The following is a 24,095-nucleotide window of genomic DNA, read 5'->3' on the forward strand; positions in this document are numbered from 1 at the left end:
CCTCTAGCTGGAGTTTCCTCAAAAAGACCTATTTGACCATCTCAGAGACTTGGAGACTTGGGCCTAGTGAGATAGGTCACGTTAACCATTAACCATTCCAATGTCTGACTGCCAGTCACGGATAAAGGGCTGTAGAGTGACCGGACCAGACCAACTGGTCAGAACACAATGAGGAACTCAGACTACATGGTGGGACCCAAATTGATGGAACAGATACTGAGGTTAGATTATTGCAAGGACCTTGGACACCAGGATGAAGGCTTGCTCATTGGGAAGCTGAAAACTCAAGGGAATGGAGCAGAATGTTCTCTGAGGGTGACAACCAAGCCAATGGGCTCAGGTCAGCACTACACAACACCAGGCAGGTCCCCTACAGGGTTTCACCTTCTCTGTGTTTGGCTCCCTAGGCCTGCACTGCCAGGAGGCACACTCTTCAACCAAGCAGTTGTGACTCAGGCCTTCTGGGTGTGTGAGCCTGTACACAGGTCAGCCCAGAGAGCCTATCACCCCTGTTTGCAAAGCTCGCTGTGGGTGGGGTAACCTTCAGCCTTGAGTAGCCCCTAGAGATAGCCCAGAGTCCAGACACCTGCCCCAGGGCTTCAGACAAGGGGAGGCCCTCCTCTCTCTCTCAAGGGAGTTTCCTGGCTTCTGAGGGCCAGCAGTTCCAGCCATGAGGTGGGGCTCCCCAAAGCCCTGCCTCCACACCCCTTCCTCCCCCCAAGATTCTTTGGATCACTAGCAACAGGCTCCGGCTCTGCTGTGGCTCCAGGTGCTGCGTAAGAGTGGACCAACCAGCCTCGCGGTGGCTAGGGTCAGAGCAAGAAAGCCAGAGCCTGGCAGCCCCAGGAAGCAGTAGACATCAGGTGAGGGAGGACCACTGCTGTCCTGGGGGCAAGTGTCTTTCTTTCCTGGGTAAAGGGAACACAGAAACCGCTCCCCGTGAAGCTTTACAAGGTTCGGTTACACTGAGGGTGGAGGGAGTTGGTAGCAGGTCTAACCCAGAAGTAATGGGTATTCGATCCTAGACTGCCGGGGAATTTGGAGGAGAGGCCCAGCACAACTGTACGTGGCTCCTGTCTTAAAGGGGGCACTGGGTGGCATCCAGCCCAATCCGAAGTAATTCTGAGGGACCTGGAAGGGATACCTGGAGAAAGTGGGGCTCATGCAAGCCTTGGAGAATGAACAGGGTGAGAGAGGTTGGGGTAGTGAAGGCAGGCCTCAGGCCCGGGTATGAGTCAGCTGTCCTGCCTAGAAGGGATTACAGAGCTGGGTGCACAGAGCTGCTGGGAGGGAGCCTGGAGACGCAGCAGGGACCCCCAACTCCCTTTCCTGGGCCAAACAGCTCCGGTGGAGAGTCTTCCTGAGCAGACTACGAAAGTCAGCAGGAAGGCCTGCCTGCCTGCCGCTCGGGCGTGCATGCTGCTTTCGGTCATACAAACAGGGATAGCCAAGGCCCTGGACTGGGACTGGAGAATCACAGAGCCTCTTTTCTATCTGTCCTGCTCAGGCTCAGCTTCCCTGGAAGTCCATTATCTGCAAGCTGAAAGCCACCCGTGGGTGGGGACCAGTGGGGAGAATGGCTCCACCTGGTGGCTGTATTTTTACCTGCACCTTTACCACCATGAGGACCCGGGGGTCCTAAGGGGCCTTAATCTCTCCAGACCTTGAAAATCTCACTAGTATCAGGAGCTGGTGTTTCTGAGGACCCAGAATCCTCCAAAGCTAGCTTCCAGACAGTTTGCAGTCCTTTGTGGACATGTGTCACCACCAGGCTATCCAGAATGCCTTCGTGATCTACATGCAGTGAGAAGTCTGGCTTCTGTGCCTCTGCCACTTGTTCTTACTGTAAGGGGGAACTTCAGACAAGAAGGGCAAAGAAATGGACTCACATATGCAAACACACGAGAGAGAGAGAGAGAGAGAGAGAGAGAGAGAGAGAGAGAGAGAGAGAGAGAGACGCCGGCTTCACCGTTACCAAATGACGAATGTGGCTTTGTCCACTCAGGGAGCCAGACTTGTTTCAGCCCGGCTTCAGCCCTCTCATGCTAGGGACCCTTGAGGAACAACATACCAGCTCCAGCCCACCCGCTCATTCTGCCAGGTGCCACTGGGGGCACTCTGGCTGTCCCCTGTGGACTCCAGCCTAGCAAATGACTTTATAATACCAGACAAGAGTGAAGTTAGTGGAGAGGAAGGCTATTGAGGCCTGCAGATCACCCCCTCCCTCTTCAGGGAACCCATCAAGTCTCCATGTCTACCAAATTACAGACTGGGGTCTGAAATTAAGTTATGATCTAGCTGTATGATTCATAGGGCCTGGGGGTGAATTTAAAATAGGGTACCTGTGCTCAAATTTGAGGGGTTTCAAGAGATGAGGAGGGCATTCCGCCTAACACTATGACCCTCTCAGGTCCCCACCAGCCTGCTCTCCATTATGGATTCTTGTAATCACCGTCTGCACCTCTGCTCTAGGGTCATGCCAACTTCAGGGCCCCAGCCTTGGGCCATCCCTGGAAAGCTCATGGACCCACGTGTGCAGCATCCCTACAGGGAGACCTGGGAGGCAGAACCTGGTCCCCTCCTGATTATCTACCCACGATCACTGAGGGGTGGATGTTTCTGGGCTTTCTGAGCTATGACTGCCTCTCTCCAGTCTGCCAGGTAGTGAGGTGCTGATGTTGCAGGAGGGAGTGTCTTTGGAATCATGTTGGGGATTTCAGGCTGAGGGTACAGGAGAGAGAGGATCTGACCCCACAATTACTCACTCCTGGAGGGGTAGACTGCTTTAGTAACTTGTATGTAGTCTGAGCTTAGACATGGCCGGAGGGGTAGCAGGCTCTTGTCGCACAGTGGGGTAGACTCAAGTTAGAAAGTTCTGGCCAGCAGCTGCCATCTAGGGAAGCTGCGGGGGCAGGGAGGGAGGCTAGGGAGATCTGAGTTCATGGAGTTGCAGTAGTTCCCAGCCCCCAGCTGGGGATCCCACCTTTCCTGCTCATGGTGGAAGAAGCCAGCCTGCCGGGTGTGTACCCTCCTCAGGCCCTGGGCAGGTGGGATTCAGAGGTCAAGGCAGCTAGTTTCAAGGCCTCCTCCTTCCCACTCCCATGCCAAGGGTGGCCAAGCAGGCAGGTAGGCAAGTTTAGGCCGGCATTGATTCAGCGTGGAGGAATGTTCAGGCTCTCCCTGCCCCTGCCTGCCCCCGCCTCGCCCTCATCCCCAGGCACTGCTGGCCTGGTGCCCATGCCAGCAAAGCTCCTTCAGCCTAGGCTTGCTGGAGCGCATGCCCAGTTGCTGGTGGCTTTATGCCCCAGCTCCCTCCCACATGACCTCATGGCCCAAGCTACTCTTGGCTCTGAGGCTACAGTTAACTGGACTACCTGGTAGAACGTGGTACGTCTTTGGAATGCAGGGGGCTATGATGGGTCCTCCTCAGGAAATGAGATACCCCTAAAAGTGAGAAAATCCTCTGAGTCCAAGAAAAAAAGGACAAAGTTCCTCCTGCAATGTGTGTTGGTTCCAGTGAGCAAGGGTCAGCAAAAGTAGGTACCAGGCTGCCCAGGCTTGGCCTAGTTGGCTGGGGCTAGGAACTGGGAAAAGTGGCAAGAGAACAGTCTCTCTCTGCCTAGCTTCCAGACTAGCACCCTTGCCCCTGGCCACCTCGGCTGCCTTCTGATCTAGGGAGAACTCAGTAGTTGCTGCTGCCAGCCGAAGAGGCAGTACACCACGGTCAAAGGGCCATCCCTCAAGTGACCTGGATTCCGCAGTTACCTCCTCCAAGCCAACAGAGGCAGGAAGATGGGGCGTGTCCCAGACCCCCGCAGCACCTCAGCCCCAGTTGACACCACTGCTGAGCCCAGTTTCACTCCAGACCTCATTACCAGGATCCCCTGTGAGTGGTTGGAACCCCAAGAGTGGTGTGGGCATGGTCTGGGCTAGTAGACTAGTCCAGTCCAGTCTAGGTCCAGATTGTCTAGAGAGGCATTTCAGCAGCCTGTACCCTTGGCCCAGGGCCCCGCTGGGAACTCTTTATCGTCGTTCTTGCTGCTGGAGTCCTCCTGGTCTCTTGTCTGCTCTGTGGTGTCTACTGCTGTTGCCGCCGCTGCCAACGCCGCAGAAAGCAGCCCAAAGACAAAGAAGCTGTGGGCCTGGGCAGTGCTCCCAGCAGCACCACTACTCACCTGGTGAGGAGCGGAGACCTGTGTCTACCTGTGCCCAATCCTGTACTGGCTCACTGCAGGGAGGGGAATGCAAGGTCCAGGCTAGGGAGTTCAGGGCAGCCCTGGCAGGCCTTCCTGGCAGAGGAAGGAGATGAGCAAAGGTGATGGGGGAGGAGGCGTTCAGGAAGCAAGCAGATGCTGGCCCATGGGCTATTGGAAGCTCCAGTAGCAGTACGATGCATATCATGTCCGAAGTAGATAGGGCTGGTCTCAGGGAGCTGCACTGAGGAATATGAGCCATTGTGTGGGCTGGCCTGCTGCTGGTGGTTTGACCTATATTATAAGAGCCCAGGCCTCCAGTTGAGGATTGGTCTCAACCATACTTATCTGACCACCCCTCCACCCACCCCAGGTTCAACCAGATGTGGACTGCCTGGAGCCCTGCTCTGGGGGGCCGCAACAGTGGGGACGACTGTTGCTTTCACTGGAGTATGATTCTGGAAGCCAGGAGGTAAGTCCCATTCAGGACGTCCAGAGGCTCTGTAGTTGATGGAGGGTGTGTGTGATGGGTGAAGTGCCAGGTGGAGGGGAATGTGGGAAGAGGACCCCTCCCCCCAACACACACTCAGGCTGAGCCAACCCACTGGACTCCAGATTAGGGTGGGCCTGAGGCAAGCCGAAAACCTGAAGGCCGAGGGCACAGCGGACCCCTACGCCTGCGTCAGCGTTTCCACTCAGGCTGGGAGAAGACATGAGACAAAGGTGCACCGGGGGACTCTCTGTCCCATGTTTGAAGAGACATGCCACTTCTCAGTAAGTCTGACCTGGGAAGGCAGAGCGGGCTGGGGCCAGAGCAGTAGGACCCATCTCACAGCCCTGCCTGCAGGTCCCACCAGCAGAGCTGCCCGGGGCCACCCTGAAGGTGCAGCTGTTGGATTTCAAGCGGTTCTCGGAACATGAGCCTCTGGGGGAGCTCCAGCTATCCTTGGGCACTGTAGACCCTCAGCATGTCCTGGAGAACTGGTACCAGCTGGGCCCTCCTGGTACCACTGAGGTAAGCCTGGCTGGCAGGGGCCCAGACCCTGCCTGTGCCTTAGGGGTGGCCAAGGTCTGGGTGCTGTACCTGCTGATCCCCAAACCCCAAGGGCAAAGATCACCCTCTCAGCTGCGGCCCTGTCTTGTTGCCCACAGCCTGAGCAGATGGGGGAGCTGTGCTTCTCACTGCGCTATGTGCCCAGTTCAGGCCGCCTGACTGTGGTTGTGCTGGAGGCTCGGGGTTTGAATCCAGGGATTTCAGGTAAGAAATCCTATGGGAGTGGACAGAGGGCTGGGCCCTTGTGCTCAACCTTCCCGTGTGCGTGTATGGGACACACCCCTCTTGAACTTTCTTGTCCATGCAGAACCCTTTGTAAAGGTCCAGCTCATGTTAAACCAGAGGAAATGGAAGAAGAAGAAAACATCCTCTAAGAAGAACACAACTATGCCCTACTTCAACGAGGCCTTCACCTTCCTGGTTCCCTTTAGCCAGCTCCAGGTGAGGAGCGGGGAGAAAGGGCAGAGTGGCCTGGGACTTTGTGCTGGGTCAGACTGACAAAACTGACAGCCCTTTCCCATTCCATGTCTGCAGAGTGTGGACCTGGTGCTGGCTGTCTGGGCCCATGGCCTGCAGCTCCGGGCTGAACCTGTGGGCAAGGTGTTGCTGGGTTCCCGGGCTTCGGGTCAACCCCTACAGCACTGGGCAGATATGTTGGCCCATGCCAGGCGACCCATCGCCCAGTGGCACCACCTGCAGTCCCCCAGGGAGGTGGATCGTGCTCTGGCCCTGAAGCCTCGCCTCCCCCTGCCTAGGCCTCGCTCCTAAAAGAACCCTAATGGAGCTTCAGTTTCCCCTAATGGAGCTGTGGGCATTTGTCCAGGCTCTTCTGAGCTTTCTGTAATAAATGCCTTCTCTTTCCCACTCATGTGCCCTGCTGGAGCCCCATGAGGAGAACCTGAGACACAAGGTGGGCTCCACCTTGGCACCACTGTCCTCTCAAGGATGGGGTAGGGTGCTCTGGACAGTTCTGCCAGTCCTGAGCCTCTGCTCAAGGCCTGATTACTAGGTCTTCCCTGGGAGATGGCACCATCCTCTCTGGCACCCAGGGGTGGCAGAGGAGCAGGGGATTAGAGCTGGCCCTGTGGGGACAAAGTGGGAGACTGGGGGGAGTAGCGTGTAGAGACAGTGTGGGGAAGAGACCCCCAAATCATGAGGGTTGGTAGTATGGAGTGTCCTCTATACCATCAGCAGGGGGCAGTAGATGCCTTTGGAAGCTGCTCTGGGGCCTTTGGGGGCGCGCAGTCCTGGCCTGTGATGTACCTCTTAATCCCAGCACATCTGGCGGGCTTTAGCAGCTCCTACCTTCCTCTGATCCTCAGGGGCCCCAGAGCAGCAGGGCTGGGGCCAAGCCATGATCTGGGTGTCTCTGGGTGGGGTTCAGAAGCGGGAAAGGGGCGAGGGCCTGGCCCCAGTGAGCCGGGCAATGCAGGACCTGCCTAGGCAACCAAGAGCCCTGAGCCCCCATGGGTCAGAGAGAGGTTCCTAGGGCGGTGGCACCACTCTCTGGGGTTGAAGGACATGTTCCAAGTTGCCTGTGCAGAGAGACACCCATGGGCAGGGCGTGTGGCAGGCTGGGAGAGGCCCAGCTGCTGGTCCAGGGGCCCATTTTCTCCTTTCCCTGGGCAGAAAGGCAAGTTCACTACAAGAGAAGGACATTCCTCTTCTGAGCCCTGACTACCACACAGGGCCAGGGAAACTGTTTTCGTCTTGGGTTTCTTTGTTTGTTTGTTTCTTGGGGGGGGGGGGTATCCAATTTTATAGGAGGGCTGATGTGATGAACAATCACCCCAGGGGCCCAGGCAGGGAGGGAGCACCCAGCAGGCACTGAGTGGCCAGATGGGTGCTGAGCTACTACTAGGCCATGCTATTTGACAGTGACTCCAGTTCAGCCTACTTGGGAGGCCAGGTTTCCCGTGGAGGAAGACTTCAGTGGATGCTTGAGCCGGGTGGGTACCTTGGAGACCCACATACAGTGTAATTCCTGCTGTCCTGAGGGCTCTTGCAGGAACAAGGGTGACATCTTGAACTTGTCACTGAGACATAAATAGAGCAAACCAACCCCCCCACCCCAAGACTTCTTGGACAGGCCAGCGCCTGGGCTGGCTGGCCAGGAGGCTGGGCAGGTGGGGAGGCTCTCCTCCTCTCTGTGCCCCCATTGGTCTGAGGAGACTCCATGCCCTTTCTGAGCAGGGGCCCGGCCTAGGGAAAGCCATTTATACCCCTCCCCCTGGCCCACCAGCCCAGCTCACTGCTGCCTGCCTGACCTCGCTCCCAGTCGTGCTGCACAGACTCTAGGTGAGGCCTGGCCCATCTTCCTGAGGCTGGAGAACAGGACACTACTCAGGCTAGCTCACAGGAGGATTTCCCTGGGCAGGGACTTGGGGTCTGGGGTCTGCTGCCAATAGCTCTCGCTCTGGGGGCTCCCACAGAACTGGGACTGAAAAGCAGCAGGTGCTGGTAGGAGGGGGCAGAGGTCTTCATCAGGGCCTCTGATGGCAGGTTCTGACTCTGGGGACACCCAAGCAAGAGGATATTCAGGTCAAGCAAGCAGGGACCTGAGCCCCCAGGCCGCATAGAAGAGCTCTTTCTCCTATGTATTTACTTCTCCAGCCAAAGAAGCAAGAGTTAAAAATAACAGGCTCACTCTGGCAGCCACCTGTGCTGGCCAGCCCCACCCCTCCCTCAGGGACAGCTGCAGCTCCTCAGGCCCCGCCTGGGACATTTTGGGAACACTTTCTCCTCTTACTTCTCACCCTCAGGGTGGGGGTGGGGGGTGTCCTCTAAATCCTTGCCCTCTGAGAAGGTCTGAGTTGGGGATAGAGCAGAAGCGGGCTGGTGAGCTCAGGCCTCCATGCTCAGCCTCGTGCAAGACGGACCCTGACATCTTCACCTCTCTTTCCCTACAGGCTCAGAGCTTGAAACCTCAGGATGGGGGAGTAAGTGGCACCCAGTGTGACCTCCCCCCCTCACTGCAGTCCCCTCACCACTGTTTGGGTCCCATATCTCCCCATCCTCTGTAGCTACCACACACCCCTTCAACCCCATCTACCCCAAAGTTCCATGGCTACTCCCATGGAACCACAACCTAACTTCTCTTTTCTCTCTCCCTCCCACCTCCCTCTTCCTCTTCCTCCTGGGACAGTGAGGAGGTGAGTATCACTCAAGGCTATAACGGTGTCCTGAAACTAAGTCAGAAGACTTAGCCTCCCCTGAACAACCCCAGCGAGAGGAAGTACCTACCTGGTGCCTAGTGAGAGGGAAGTGAGATTTGGGCCTAATCACAGGGGAATCACTTCTCCTTTCTGATTTCTGATCACCACTCACCTCCTAGGCCTCCCCTAGCCCATAGCCTCTGAGTCCTGGCCACACCCCTTCCCCATTCCCTAACTCCATTACTGACTTCAGCCCTATGTGTCACCTAAGCAAAGTAGCAGGACCACAGACATGTGTTCCACCTATAGGCTGGAGTGGGAGAAAAGAAAAGGAAAAAAACAAAAACAAAAAATAGGGCCCTGGGCAGTTGCCCTGTGGCCTCCTTTAAAACCCCGGGTCAGATGGCTCCAAGGAGGTCAAAGCTCTACCAAGGCCTGACTCTGCCTTCTCTACCCTATCCTGCAGAAGCGCAACAGGGCCATCACGGCCCGGAGACAGCACCTGAAGGTAGGTACGGGCTGCCACAGAGGTCTAGGTACAGAGGTGGGAGTGGCAGTCACTGCACAGGGCCATCTGGGCCTGGAGACGGCACCTATAGGCTGCAGAGGGCTGGGGTACAGAGGTGGGGGTGGCAGTCACTGCAGAGCCTCACTCCCGCCTCTCTGCTTCTCAGAGTGTGATGCTCCAGATTGCGGCCACAGAGCTGGAGAAAGAGGAAAGCCGCCGTGAATCCGAGAAGCAGAACTACCTGTCGGAGCACTGTCCACCTCTGCATATTCCAGGCTCCATGTCTGAAGTGCAGGTAGTCCCTTCCTGCCACACACCACCCAAGGCCCTGCTACCCCTATTTCTCAGCCAGTCAGGCCTGGTGGGTCAGGACGGGGAGGGGACAGGGGTCCTCAAGAGTCAGGGTGGTCACCCAACCGCTGCCTGCCCACCCAGGAACTTTGCAAACAACTGCATGCGAAGATTGACGTGGCTGAGGAGGAGAAATACGACATGGAGGTGAAGGTGCAGAAGAGCAGCAAGGAGGTGAGAGGGGGGAGCCAGTGGCTTCAGGGGTCATGAGTGGAGGCGGGAGGGACAGGGGACTTGAAGCAGCCAGGTGAAGCCAAATGATGTAGGGGTGGGGCCAGCGAATATGGGGTAAAACCAGGTGGTGTGAAAACAAGGCCAACAACATCAGGGACGTGGGGGCTTCCAGGTCCCTAAACCTTCTGCTCCTTCTTCTTAGCTGGAAGACATGAACCAGAAGCTATTTGACCTGAGGGGCAAGTTCAAGAGGCCCCCACTTCGGAGGGTGCGTATGTCGGCTGATGCCATGCTGAAGGCGTTGCTGGGCTCTAAGCACAAGGTGTGCATGGACCTGAGGGCCAACCTGAAGCAGGTCAAGAAGGAGGACACGGAGAAGGTAAGCCAGGGCCCAGAGGGAGCCGAGAGAGAGAGTTCACTCACTGTCCCATTCGTAGAGAATGAACTGAGGCCCAGGGTAGTCTAGGGAAGACTGGGGTGGGTCTGAGGCCTCTCTGGTTCTACCCTCAGGAGCGGGACCTGCGTGATGTGGGTGACTGGAGGAAGAATATTGAGGAGAAATCTGGCATGGAAGGCCGGAAGAAGATGTTTGAGTCTGAGTCCTAACTGCCCACTGCCCCACCCCACTCCACCACTGGGAGAGCACCCAACAGCCAGGCTGGGAGTACCTGGCCTCAGCCAATAAAGGATTCACATCCCTACCACTGGTCTGGTCTAGTTCTGTCTGCCCACCCTGGAGTCCAGCAGCAGTGATCAGCAGTGTGCCAGTGTGGAAGCTGCACCCCATAACTTGGGGGGTATGGTCCATGTCTGGACTTGTCTAACATGACAGGGCCTGGAGAAGAATGACCAGGGACAGCAACCATATCTGAGCAGGAGTTTCTAGGCTAGGGCCTCTGTGCCTTGGTACAGTCATCCACTCGGGCCTTTAGCAGGAGCACCCTGAGGCAAGCTCAGTCTCCATTCTTCCAGCGCTGCCCCTTCTTAGGGCTCCATCTTCAGCCAAAAGTCAGAAGCCACCCTGAAAGGCTGACCCTGTGTGTCCATCCCGAGACTCAGCCCTGACGCCTCCTATACACTCTACCTAGTTCCTGCCCCTCTCTGGACATTGAGGGATGAGGGTAAAGCTGAGCCTGCACAATTTTCCTGGTTGCCTCATTGCCTGGATCTTACTGGTCTAACAAGGCCAATAATACACTCACTCTGAGGAACATGGGGCCTGGGATGGTACAGCACTTGACTTCATAGCTGGGCCACAGGCTCCAGGCCTTCCCACAGAGGTGCACATGGCTATTCTAAATCAGTAGTCTCTACTTCCTCCAAAGGCCTGTAGTGAGCTGGTAAGACCCGGGTCCCTGTTCCTGGGTAGAACTGTGACGGGCCCAGCCTGGTGCTATCTTGACTCAGAAGGGAACTTGTCTTGTTTTTGTAAGTCCCAGGCCCTGGCCTAGCTAAGACAATATCCCCAACAGGTAAGACTGTGGCCCCACCCTTGCTTTGTGGGAGATGCTTTCAGGGTCCTAGGTCCCTGTGGTGACAATACCTGATGAAGAAACTCCAGGAGGAAGGAAGGGTTGGTCTGAACTCATGGTTGGAGGGTACAGTGCACCACGGTGGGAAGGGATGGTGGCAGAAGTGTGCCTTGTCACACAGCATCACACAGATGCTTTCTAGGGATCCCAGAAGGGGTTGCTCCACCGCATCCTGGAGTTGTGAGTGACTCTGGGGGGCTTTCACTGACAATCAGAATTCCCTTTATTGAGGATGGCTCCCTGGCCCTCCCTCAAGCATCAGGAGTCTTGGTTCCACCATGCTCCTTTCACCAGTTCCCAAAGCCCCTTCTAGGCAGAGCCTCAGCCCTGAGCGTGTCCCCCAATGTCTAGACTGATTTCTGCAGCAGCGGGTCAGACCTCTGGGGACAGTTCTGCCTCATCATGGGGCTGGGCAGGGCAAGTCAGAGCAGGTGGGCTTAGACACGGAGCAGCATGACAAGGCACATGCCGGGGGCCAGGGATTATGAGACGCTTCAGTGAGAAGCTGTGTATGGTGATGTCAGAGGAAAATGGGTACTGCAGGAAGCTGTACGGGAGCACGGTTCCAAGCTCAGGTTTGTACCTGGCAGAGCTGAGCAGGTGATTAGACAGTGACTTCAACAGAAAGACGGGCCTGAGCATGACACTCTGGAGGTAACTAGTGAGCCTGAGTCCCACCCGGGTTTGTACTTACCAGGAACAATGTGACTGCATCCTGCACACCAGGCATTTGAGGTCTGGGAGAGGGGAGGCAAGGGCACTATGGGCCCTGCTCTGGGCAAGGAAGGCTCAAGGCCATGGCGACTCATGGGTGTATTAGCTATTCCTCTCACTGTAGTGACAATACCTGATGAAGAAACTCCAGGAAAAGGAAGGGTTGGTCTGAACTCATGGTTGGAGGGTACAGGGCACCACGGTGGGAAGGGATGGTGGCAGAAGTGTGCCTTGTCACACAGCATCAGCAATCGGGAAGCAGAGTGGCAAAGACTGGCTTGCAGCTTGTTCTCTCCTTTCCACTCTCTCTGGCTCAGCCCATAGGTCAGTGCTACCCAAGGTTATGGACGGTCTTTCCACCTCAGTGACTCCACCAGAAATTCCCCCTCAGACATGCCAACGTATTAGCTAGTCTTCTGATGCTGGGGAAGAAATCGCCATGGCCGGAAACAACTTACCGAAGACAACTGGGTAAGAGTCCATCATGATGGGGGAAGCAGGACTCAACAGCAGGCAGGGTGGCCAGAGCAGGAAAAGAACTCACATCTCACCACAGACATGACACAGCGGGAACAAACTGGAAGTGGGGCTAGATTTTAGTCTCAAGGCTCGTCCTCAGTGACACATTTCGCCCAGCAAGAAGGCATCACCTAAACCTCCCCAAACAGGGCTACCAAGTGTGAACCAAGTGTTCAAACAAGGGGAATAGCTCTCATTTAAGCCACCATATGCCCAGAGGTTTGACTCAAGGGAACTCTAGATCCTGTCAAGTTGACAATCAATATTATTAATATTATTTTTAAAAGAAATTATCTCTTTTTTTCTTAAAGCAAGGAAATATCAAATATAAAACTCCAGATTATGTTTATCTAGGGTCGGAGGGGGCAGTGGGCACAGAGTAGGGGGCATACCGGAGTAGAGCTCTTCACAGATATAAGCTTGGGACATATAACTCTTGGGTGGGATGGCAGATTTATGGGCACTTACTACATTTTTCCAGTGAATGAATGAAATACGAGAGACCTTTACAAATCAAACCAAACCAACTGACCCAAGGGTGATGTGCAGAGCCCTACCCCTGTGCTTAATGCTGTCCATGACCTCATGGAGTGACCCTGGTGACAAGTCATACATTCCCAAAGCAGCAAGACTGAGCAGAGCAGTGGATGCCTGTCATCCACAGCTTTGTATTCCAAAAAGCTCTCAATAGGTGCACGGTCCCTGTAAGGAGGCGAGGTGGGGAGTGGGGTAGGGGAGCCAGCACCATCTCCTGGGAGGAAGAAGCTAACAGAGACATGGAATGAGTGGGCAACCAGGACTTAGTGGCCAAGGGAGCAAAGGACCTGGGGTCATGCCCCTGAGTTCGAGAGCAGGTAAGAAGCTGGCTGTGGACCGTGGGGTCCGGATGTCTGTGAGAATTCCCTGGATAATGACAAGATATGGGATCTGGGCTGAGATGCAAATCACAGTCTCTTTAGACATGAGAAGGGCTGGTGAGAGGAGGGGAGAAAGCAGGAGAGATGGGAGTGAGAAATACCTACAGGGTACACAGCGAGGTCAAAAGTTGAAGAGCCCCTGGCATCCCAAGCGACTTGGGCAGAGCAGTGGCCAAAGGAAATTAAAGGCTTTACTTTTAAAAGTGTCTGCTGAAGACCAAGGAAGTAGGGCTTAGGTGGGCAGGTATATGGGGTGGTGCATGCGTGGTTGGTACAAAAGTGGGCAGGTGGAAGGGTGGCCAGGTTCGAGGGTGGGCAGGTGCCAGGCTGTGGGTCTGATGTGCAGGCACCTTCTTGGGAGGGACAACCCAGGAATGAGACTGAAGACTGGGTCCTAATAAGATTCTCTTCTGCAAGCAGGAGGTAGTTATGGGAGCTGAATATTTTTTCAGAAAAAAAAAAAGCGGTCAACACAAAATTAAAAAAATGAAAGAAAGAGTGGAAGCCAATCACAGGACAAAAACTGGCAGATCAAACACTGGCTACTTTGGTAACTGCCCTGGGGCCAGCAGAGGACTGCTCTCATGTTAGGAAAGTGACTATAAAGCTGTGGACTCTTAGGGATAAGGGAGGGGAAAATGGAGGCTGACAGAGAAGGTAAGCATGTTAGCCCTAGCAACACAGGCTCAGCCACCGTCCTCAAACAGATAACCCTGAAAAGCAGAGAGGAGCAACCACATTGGGAAGAGGGACGAAGAGGTACAGAGACTCCCAAGTCTGTCCTCAGGGTCCGGACATGAGGTTCAGGGTTAAACAGGGGGCAGGAGGTGTGCATAGCTAAGCAGTCCTGGTCAGGGTGTGGTCCTGCCCATCACTGACCCATCACTGTCAGCTCCAGGCTCTCCTGCAAGGCGGTCTGACAAGTTCTCAGAACTCCGTGAGATCTCTCTGGGAGACAGCCCCCCCCCCCCCCCCGACTGGCACCAGGCTTCAGCCTTTCACTTCCCCAGCGTGAGACTCCTGGGAAAATTCCAATGCCATTGTTTTAATAATCTGATAGCCTAGAAGAGAAGCACACCTGTCTCTTTAGAAAGTCTTTACTCCCACCTGGACGGTCACAAGGGGAGAGTGAAGGGGAAGGGTACTTGGTAGTTGCCCAAGCCACTCTGATTCTGGATATTTCTGACAGTGTGAGATTAATTCTCTGAAAAGTAAAACTTTTCTCAAATGCATCAACGTGAGTGCCAGCAGTGCTTATTCGGAAATCCGAAGTCGATGAGAATGTCTTCCTTTATCACTCACCACCTGATTTAGGGGGGACAGGGTTTCTTACTGAACTTGTAGCTCACAAGATTCAGCTAAGACTGGCTGGCCTTCTAGCACCTGAACTGCCCTGAACTGCCCACGGACACCCTGCAGTGCCCCACACTGGGGGAGACTAGGACCTGACCAGCTTTACCCAGGCCAGCTCTGTGTATGTTTGTTCCTCACCCAAGTCTGTCTAGAACAAGCCTACCAGCTCTAGCTCTCTCCATGTGGTGCCGGGGCCTGAAATCTGGGGTGTTAGAGTTGACCTCAGTGGTCCAGACCTACTTCACCCCAACATTAGGCCTCAATTAAACCTGGTAAGGTTACAAAATAGGCATAGGGAAGGGAACACCTGCTTGACCAAATGGACACTGGGTACTTCCCTCCTGCTTTTCTCTTCAGTACTGGCCCTCTGGCCACCAGTCTGTGGGAAGTCAGCCCTAGAACAGCTAGCTTGCCTCTGCCCAGGCCTAGAGAATTCCCCTGTGGCCTCCTCCAAGCAGCCTCCTTGGAGCACCCGTCAAGCCATTTTTGTCCTTAGCCCTACCATTCCTCTTAGTTTCCAAAACGACGAAAATTCTTTGTATTTGTTTAATTCTGCAAACACATAAGCTTAGCCACCCAAGCTGAGCAGGAGGACAGTTCATTCCCAAGAACAGCCCCTCCCCCAGGATGGGATTTTCATAGCTCAGCCTCCTAACCGGTGGAATCTTCACAAGGATCAACAGACACAGGTGTGAGGTCCTCGGGGTGCAGAGGGGTTTGCACGCCCACTACTTGTGGTGTGCCAGGGTGCCCACACTGTGTTCCTTCAGCACACTATGGCTCCTATGAGCAGAGCTGTATACATCCACACACCAGCTGGTCCCTGGTCCCCTGGTTGTGTCCTGCTGTGATAGGTAGTTTTAATTGTCAACTCAACACCATCTAGAATCACCTAGGAAGAGTCTCCATGAGGAACTGTCTAAATCAGGTTAGCCTGTGAGCATGTCTGGGAGGAACTGTCTTGTTTATATCAATTAAGATGGGAAGACCAGAATGAAGCTTCCCCGGGCAGCACTGTTTCCTGGTTTAGGTTCTGGACTGTATAAGAGTGAAGAAAATGAGCTAAGATTAGACACACGCATTTTTTCCCCTTCATTTCACTATGGGTGTGATGTGACCAGCAATCTCAAGTTTCTACCTCTGTGGTTTTCCCGCCATGATGGACCATAAACTGGGACCACACACTAAGAAAGCCTTTGTCTGCTAAAGTTACTTTGGCAAGAGTATTTTATCACAGTGACAGATGAGAAACTGGAACACCTGCCCTTCAATAAGTGCCCGGCCTCTGCACAACCCCTGTCTGGAACATAGCTCCTTCTGGCCTTGTCCCTGTCATATTTACCTCCCAATCATCCATCCTTATCACAGTCTTTGTCCTGACTCATGGCCTTCCTGAAACGGATACATAACCCCGCCACTGTCTTCAGAGGGAGCCTACCTAACCCAAGAGAGACAGCATCTCCCATTGGGCCTCCACATCCTTGGACTCACATTCAAGGTCAGCCTGAGGGTCTTCCTGCCCCACCCCTTGCACTTTGGTCCTCTTTTTACTCCTTTGGGTATGTCCTTCACACTTCCAGGTGTATCTGCTCAACCAACTCTGAAGACTGTGGGGGTTGAGGGAAACCAGGGAGGGACCAACAGGAGCCCAGCTCGGGCCCCACTGTAGTGTCCTTTACTTCCCCTAGCTCCCCAATTCTCTCTTCTCACATGAGATAATTTGACTGCCCATCTCTAATTAGAGGCTTGTAAAGGCCTCTCCTCACAAGGTGGCTCACATCTTGGGGGAATAACTGTCCTGTAGGCACAGTGCAGGTTCCACATACAGCTCAGGTTATCCACTCGCCCCCAGACCTACCAGGAACTTCCCCTTGCCTGCTCACTCTGCTGCTCCACTAAGAAAAACACAGGCTAGACTCCCCTGCCCCCAGGTATCTCCATCTTGGCAACTGTTGTCAACTACAGGGGGACACATTGTTGTCTCTGCTTAGCTGCAGACTCTCTTCCTCCCATATCTGCCCCCAAAGTAGCTGACGCTGACCCTCCTTTCAGCTCACAGCTTACTGACCTTTGGCCTGGACACTCTGAGACTTCTCTCCAATGTCTGTCTGTCTTCTCCTAATGCCCTTCATTTGGGCCATGCTGTCCCTGCCCCTTTGCAGATTTTCCCAGCATACTGGATGGTTTTGTGTGTCAACTTGACACAAGCTGGAGTCATCAGAGGAAGGAGCTTCAGCTGAGGAAATGGCTCCTTAAGATCCAAGTGTAAGGCATTTTCTCATTTAGTAATCAATGGGGGAGGGCCCAGCCCATGGCGGGTGGTGCCATCCCTGGGCTGCTGGTCCTAGGTTCTATAAGAAAGTAGACCGTGCAAGCCAGGGGAAGCCAGCCGGTAAACAGCTCCCCTCCATGGCCTCTGCATCAGCTCCTGCCTCTGGGATCCTGCCCTGTGTGAGTTCCTGTTCTGACTTCCTTCACTGATGAATAGCACTGCTGAAGTATAAGCCCAATAAAGCCTCTCCTCCATAACTCGCTTTTTGGTCATTGGTGTTGTACCAATAGAAACCCTGAGACACCCAGGATGGCCCCTCCTCTCCCATCCCTGGCCGTCTATTTACTAATGGGAACACAGCCCTCATGCTTTCCTAGTGCACCCCTAGCTGGCTTGGGGTAAGGAATCCACACCAGCTTCTGTGTAGAGAGGATGCATTGTTGTTCACCCTTGCTCTCCATGGCAAGACCCCAAGAAATGATTCTACAGATAGGAACTGTGGTAGGGCTCCCACCATGTTCTGCCCACAAGCGACTCGGCCCACAACACATATGTCCCAAGTCCTCTTCCTGTCCCAAGTATGTTGCAAATATTGTCTTCCTTCCTCAGGCCCCATGTCTAATGGCCAAGGTTCTGGAAGCTATGTCTGCCTATGGACTCCCTTTGCATGCCTGGTGCAAACAGGGACCTTCTCGATGACACAGATCCTACCCTGGTCCCCTTTTCAGTGTCCCCTGCCAGAGGACCAGCCTTAGGTCCTCAAGGAGGAACTTGGGGTTCCAGAATAGCTGTGGTAGATCTGGCTTGAGAATGGGACGCAGTGGGAAGCCCAGTCTCTAAGATGGAGGCTTGCTCATTATAGCAATGGGTCTTCCTTTTCTGACTGAGACCACCACTTTGTCAAGGCCACCCAGGAAAGTCCACAGGCCAGGAACTTAAACAGTGCTGTTCACTGCCTCATACTTTGAGACCGGGGGGGTCAGAAATGGAGGTGTCACCGTGCTGGCTTCTCCAGAGACCTCTCCCCTTGGCTTGCTGACGGATGCTCTCACATGTCTCAGTGCCCTGACCATTCTTCCTGTACAAACCGCAGTCCGACTGAATCAGGACCACACTGGTGACCTCATTCTACCATTACCATTTTTTTTAAATGTCTCAGCTTCAAATATAGCCATATTGTGAGAAGCGTCTGAGGAGTCAGGGGTTCCGTGTATGAGTTTTCAGAGGATCCAACTATCCAGTGCAGTTCCCAGGGCCACCACCTCTCTGTACCCCTGAACCTCAGGTGCCACCTCAGAACCTCAGCTTCCTGCCTGGCCCCCAGCCTCTTCACTTTGTCTTTCTGCTTCTCTGTCTAACTCTCATCTTCAAAGACATCTGTGGAGCAACCAAATTGCCCCAGACCACTTCCAGGGCTCTGCTCTGCCTGTGCATGGCCCATGGTGTGGTTTCTTTACCTTCAGGTGGGGTCTTCCCACTTCTGTCACGGCCGGCCGTGCTCCCTGAGAGACAAGATGTACTGTTGACACACGGTGACTTGGCATGGGGGACCTTGCCTTCTTGCTACTGTCTGGGGCTCTGCACAGACCCATGGCAATCTCCATGCCCCCTGGTTCTGTTTGTGCTTTTTATCAAAGCTACCAAGGAAGCCTTCACTGAAGTTGACTTGCTCTGAGTTTTCCTGTCTTGGCCTGTCCATATCCTTGATCTCACACTTCAGACTGCTCTTAGCTCACCTTATGCCCTGTCTCCCTTCTGTCACCAAGCCTGTGCTCCTGACCTAGTCCTCTCCCAGAAACCCCTTTGGACCCAACTGGCCGTGGCCCCCAGGTGATGTGAACTGAAGCCTCCAGAGAAGGCCTGGATCCCCATCTTCTTATGCTTTCAGTGCTTGGGATTGAACCTAGGATCTCACACGTGCTACCATTAAGCTCTTTGTGATTATTTGAGACAGAGTTTTACTAAATTGCCTAGGCTGGCCTTGAACTTACACTGTAGCCCAGGCTAGTCTTAAACTTTTGATCCTCCTGCCTCAAGCTTCCTAAGCAGCTAGAATTCCTGGCTTGAAACCCCAGGTCCATCCTGACTCCCCATCTTAGTCTTTTTTTTTTTTTTTAAGACAGGATTTCTCTGTGTAACAGCCCCGGTAGTCCTGGAACTAGCTCTCGTAGACCAGGTTGGCCTTGAACTCACAGAGATTTGCCTGTCTCTGCCCCCAAGTGCTGAGATTAAAGGTGTGTGCCACCACTGCCAGGCCCATATTAGTCTTATAAGAAAATATGCCAGGCATTGGTGATACACGCCTTTAATCCCAGCACGCAGGGGACAGAGGCAGGTGAATCTCTGTGAGTATGAGGTCAGCCTGTTCTACAGAGCAGTTCCAGGACAGTCAGGGCCACGCAGAGAAACCCTGTCTCAAAAACAAAAACAAAATCGTACTTAACTGCTGGGCGGTGGTGGCACACTCTTTTAATTCCAGCACCTGGGAGACAGAAGCAGGTGGGTTTCTATGAGTTTGAGGCCAGCCTGGGTTATAGAGAGATTACCAGGACAGATTCAAAAGCTACACAGAGAAACCCTGTCCCAAAAACAAAACAAACAAACAAACAAAACCCAAAACATACACACACACACACACACACACCTCCATGGGCACTGGATTTTCCCTTCTTTTCCTCTCCACCCAGTTCCCTCAGAGAGAGAACCTGGCGCAAGGAGCAGAAACAATTTCTTGGTGTGCTTAAGTCTGACTGCCTCAGACGATGCCATCGGGCAGCTGATTTCCCAGCTGGCTTTCTAAATGTGCCACACAAGGCTACTAAGGTTTTAAGTCAGGATTAACTATTTTAACCAGTTGGTTTCCAAAAGTTTTAAATTTCAGCCAGCACGGAGAGTCACAGATCCATCTGATCTCAGCCCACACTGTGCTTGAGTGGGATAAAATGGCGCCAAGCAAAATCTTGTGCCTAGGGGCTGAGGGGACGTTCAAACAAGATCCAGATGACAACACTTGGCATCCACAGTTACAATTTGGTGAGAAATACATACTCAACTTTCTTGGTTAAGACCACAGAATTCCTTCCTCTGTTTTTTTGCTATTTGGGGCCTGCCAGCCTAGGCCATAAGAGCCATCTCCTACGGCATGCTAACCTAACGAAGGTGTCTTTTTAAGAAAATGGGTGAAACTATCTACATTTAAGCTGTGTTACATGTAGATCCCACAGGGACTTGTGCCCCCATGGAGATGTCTCACTTTATCATGGGGCTGAGCTCACTAGCAGAAAGTAACTATGTGTTTTGCCATCATCTTGGCTAATGACATCATAAAGATGGTGAATGCCATGCGATAAGCAAAGGGCATAAATCAAAAGGGTGGCACCCATAAATTTCCTGGTGCCTCTGAGCCCTCAAGGGATTGCCCCTTTTGCACTATACTAAGGAGGTTATACCTGATCTCCATGGCATGTGTTTGTTTTAAGTTTTTATTTAGCTTTTGTTTTAATTTTGATTCATTGCTTTACGTGATATATTTATTGGTTTCTAGAGGGGACTTAAGTATTTTCTCAGTGCCAGGCGGTGGTGCTGCATGCCTTAATCCCAGTACTCGGGAGGCAGAGGAAGGCAGATTTCTTTTGAGTTCGAGGTCAGTCTGATCTACAAAGTGAGTTGCAGGACAGCCAGGACCACACAGAGAAACTTTATCTCGAAAAGGGTTTTCTCGGCCATGTACCTCCAACACTAGCCAGGTATCAAAAGAAGCTGACACTTTGAAGTGGTTTAGACGTGCAAGGCTCATGTCAGCGCTTATCATCCGACAGCAAAGTCTTGAAAGCGCAGATCCCAGGGTGTGTGGGCTAGTTTTATGTCAACTTGACACAGGCTATAGTCATCTGGGAGGAGGGAACCTCGCCTGAGAAAATGCTTCCATAAGATCTGACTGAAAGGCATTTTCTTAACTAGTGATTGGTGGGGGAGGACCCAGCCCACTGTGGGAAGGGCCATCCTTGTTCTGGTGGTCCTGGGTTCTGTAAGAAAGAAGGCTGAGCAAGCCAGCACTACTTCATGGCCTCTGCATCAGCTCCTGCCTCCAGGTTTCTGCATTTGAGTTCCTTCAATGATGAACTATGAAGTGGAAACATATGCCAAAGAAACCTTTTCTCACAGACTTGCTTTGGTCATGGTCTTTCATCATAGCCGTAGCAGCCCTAGCTAAGATACAGGGTTTGAGCGGGGGGAGATGACCAAAAGAATACATTACCAGGTGCTAGACAAGCTGCGGCCAGCGGGCAGCTACAAGAGCTGGAAGCAAAGAAGAATCCATCTGCTTGGTCAGGAGGCTGGGGATGCAGGCTGTGATGGGTCTTAGTGGCTGCTATTGGTACCTAGACTCTCTAGGACGATTTGTCTCTAGGCTATTCAGGACTCCTTTGCTCCATGCTTGCTTCTACTCGTTTCTGCCCCATCATGCCCTGGCAACCTACGCACTTGTTTTCAATTTCTAGTTGCTTTGACCTAAGCAGGCCAAGTAAAAAGAATATTCTGATGCTGTCTCTAAGTTATTGTACATGTTTTCTGTGTACTGTATCCTTTAAATTATGGATACTTATTCCAAGATTGTGTGTGGTAAGATGTACCAGGCCTTTCTAACTCAGATGATAGAAAGTCATCTTTTAAAGGAGGAATCACCCTGGGTGCTGTCTGCTTGCTGCCTATCTAGATGAGAAATGTAATAAGGATTGATAGATTATAAATCTGAAGGGTCAAAGATAGTGTTTAAAGGAATCATTGGAAGTTTAATGCACCAGGAAGCCAAAATCTTCCCTAACATACAATCATTAGAAGCTAATTTTGTTGACATGTGAGATTTTATATATATGTTTATGCGCACTCACACGCACGCATACACACACATATACATACATATATACACATACTTTTTTTCAGGAGTTTTGCTGGATGGTTAAAATCAGCCAGACAAAATGAAGAGAGTCCAGTAAGGTCACAGGTTATTAGAGTCATATCTGTAGGCATGGATAATCTGAAGAGACTGTCTTCTTCATGGTGGCTAATGAGGAGAGGGGAGGATATAGGTATCCAGGCCCTTATCAACACAGTGACTAGTGTGATGGGTGTCTCCTTTCTTCATGGTCACTCATGAGGAGAGGAATAAGAGCTAGGAACACTCCAGTTGGAGACAAAGAGGATCTGGAAGGCATTCCAATGTATCTTCTTTTGTCTCACAGATGGGTAGCTGTCCGTAAAGACTCCCCTCACTGTATCCCTACCCATTGGAATCTCTTCCATCCGTGGGCCTTAGGAAAGAGATCGCTAATATTTTACTATACATAAGCCTGTACTGAATATAAACCAGAGGAGAAAAAGTGGTCTTTATAGAAAGATATCAGAGTACTATATTGTCCTACAACTTGATCTCCTTGTAGGGCACTTATTAACTTTTTCAGGATGTCTGCCTTCATCCATTTCAGATGCATCTAAACTGTCGGTATTGATCATCCCAAGTCTACTCAGGGATGGTCCCAGATACTTCTGCCTTCTTGATCCTTCTCAGTCATGGATGCTGACTGCCACTCAGTCATGAGATAGAAAGCAGCACTTCAAATTCAAGTGTTCTGCCTAGTATAGTACTCCAGCTAATATATATTCGGTATCTTGTTAATCCCCTTTCCCATCACATGACCTAACATGATGACACTCATCTGGACAAATCTCTTCAGGTAATAAGGAAATAAGGAACACGAGTGCCTTTGGTCCAGCTAGTTGCCACTGGTTTAAAAAGCAAGTCTCTTTTCCACTGTAAACCAATGGATTCAGTTTATAAAGGAACAGTATCTTTTGTGTACAGTGTTATTTACCTCATAAGATAAAGATGTCTGTGGTAAAAACACCTAATGGGATGCTCATCCTATGAGACCATAGGAACCCTGTCTTAGTTAGGGATTTTATTCCTGGGAAAAGACACCATGACCATGGCAACTCTTAGAAAGGAAGCATCTAACCGAGGTGGCGGCTCACAGTTTCAGAGTTTCAGTCCATTGTTATCATGGCAAGGAGCATGGCAGCAGGTAGGCAGATGTGGTATTGGAGAGAGCTGAGAGTTCTACATCTTGCAGGCAGCAGGAAGTCAACTGATGCACTGGGCAGTATCCTGAGCATAGGAAACCTCAAAGACCGTCCCCACAGTGACACACTTCCTCCAACAAGGCCACACCTCCTAGTAGTGCTGCTCCCTGTGAGATTATGAGGGTCAATTATTTTCAAACCACCACAGACCCTCTCTATAAAGAGCCCTCAATAGCGGCTCCAGCATCCTAGTTTTAACAGGGATTTCTTGGTTGAGTTTTGCTGGATGCTGTAAGCATAATGTGATGATGTTCTGCTGTGTATCTGCTGCTCTTCTGAACCTGCTACACACACTCATTCAAAACCAAAGGTATGGCTATGCAGGGATTCTATGCAGTGTATAAAGACTACCTTGTGTTTTCTATAAGGTTTATCTGGGTACTCTCAAAGCCTGACAAATAATAAATAGTATGTACCTAGGTAATGTTAATTAATAAATAATTATCCTATGTATTTTGACAGTACAGAAACAGATAAAAATTTTGGCCACCTGCATGTGGTGGTCAAAATTTCCAAAGCTTAGTAGGAAATATAACCAAAGACCAAGAGAATTGGTAACAGTGCAATGAATCACATCACACTCCTCAGACGTTAGCTACATGTCCATATGAAATGTTATTTAGACAACTATATCTCATTGACATTTTCTTCTTGATCAAAAGATGTTACCCATATTTAAGACTTCAGACTTTGGTTCACTGAAGTACCTGCCTACAACCAAGGAAGACAGGGCTGCTATTCTTTTAACCTAACATTTAAATGATGGTTCAATATTTCTTCTTTCCCCATCTAGAAGCCATATGGGAAGGACTTCACCCTAGTTTAGTTGATCCAACTGCTGTCAAAGGGCAGGAAAACAGATTGTGGGCTCACCATTCTGGAAACCAACCTAGCCAAAGAACAAGGAGCCCTAAAGATGGAGGCTCTTGTGAGCCCACTAAGAGATTCTAATGGGCTTTGATTTGAACATTTCAAGGACTCCCCTTTCTTCCTATATCTAACGACTGGTGTCTTTTAGATAGACTCTCATAAGGGGTTCCCCAAAACTGCCATACCTGACACCCCAATTCAAGCTGGGAGCAAATGGCTACCATGGTGCCTGTTAGCATACCAAAGCCAGTCTCCAGGTTCTCTCAACATAACAAATACCTATTACAGAGTCCATGCTGACATCTTAGGTCCTCTCAGCTCTTCTCACACACGCTCCCTACC

General features: G+C 52.1%; 2 protein-coding genes across 2 annotated transcripts; both read left to right on the top strand.

The window, feature by feature from the left end:
• The first annotated feature begins 591 nt into the window (after nt 1-591).
• Nucleotides 592-6,893, top strand: Syt8 (synaptotagmin 8). Its single transcript, XM_075974928.1, has 9 exons — nt 592-863; nt 3,676-3,886; nt 4,006-4,178; nt 4,567-4,665; nt 4,809-4,967; nt 5,041-5,208; nt 5,346-5,451; nt 5,555-5,688; nt 5,782-6,893. The coding sequence occupies exons 2-9, from the start codon at nt 3,793-3,795 to the stop codon at nt 6,013-6,015; spliced, it is 1,167 nt and encodes a 388-aa protein (XP_075831043.1). The 5' UTR covers nt 592-863; nt 3,676-3,792; the 3' UTR covers nt 6,016-6,893.
• Nucleotides 6,894-8,801: 1,908 nt separating this feature from the next.
• Nucleotides 8,802-10,136, top strand: Tnni2 (troponin I2, fast skeletal type). The gene is made up of 5 exons (XM_075972826.1): nt 8,802-8,910; nt 9,077-9,205; nt 9,346-9,435; nt 9,638-9,814; nt 9,946-10,136. Exons 2-5 carry the CDS (start codon nt 9,083-9,085, stop codon nt 10,039-10,041), a joined length of 486 nt encoding a protein of 161 aa, XP_075828941.1. The 5' UTR covers nt 8,802-8,910; nt 9,077-9,082; the 3' UTR covers nt 10,042-10,136.
• Nucleotides 10,137-24,095: the final 13,959 nt, after the last annotated feature.

This window comes from Microtus pennsylvanicus, chromosome 5 (genome assembly GCF_037038515.1).
Source record: "Microtus pennsylvanicus isolate mMicPen1 chromosome 5, mMicPen1.hap1, whole genome shotgun sequence".
Taxonomy (NCBI): Eukaryota; Metazoa; Chordata; class Mammalia; order Rodentia; family Cricetidae; genus Microtus; species Microtus pennsylvanicus.

Coding starts and splice junctions, on each gene's coding strand:
- Tnni2 (XM_075972826.1), top strand. CDS start 9,083: ATGCTCCAGATTGCGGCCACAGAGCTGGAGAAAGAGGAAAGCCGCCGT. Junction 9,436..9,637: donor TGCAGAAGAGCAGCAAGGAG/GTGAGAGGGGGG, acceptor CCTTCTTCTTAG/CTGGAAGACATGAACCAGAA. Junction 9,815..9,945: donor AGAAGGAGGACACGGAGAAG/GTAAGCCAGGGC, acceptor TTCTACCCTCAG/GAGCGGGACCTGCGTGATGT.
- Syt8 (XM_075974928.1), top strand. CDS start 3,793: ATGGGGCGTGTCCCAGACCCCCGCAGCACCTCAGCCCCAGTTGACACC. Junction 3,887..4,005: donor CCTCATTACCAGGATCCCCT/GTGAGTGGTTGG, acceptor CCCTTGGCCCAG/GGCCCCGCTGGGAACTCTTT. Junction 4,666..4,808: donor ATGATTCTGGAAGCCAGGAG/GTAAGTCCCATT, acceptor ACTGGACTCCAG/ATTAGGGTGGGCCTGAGGCA.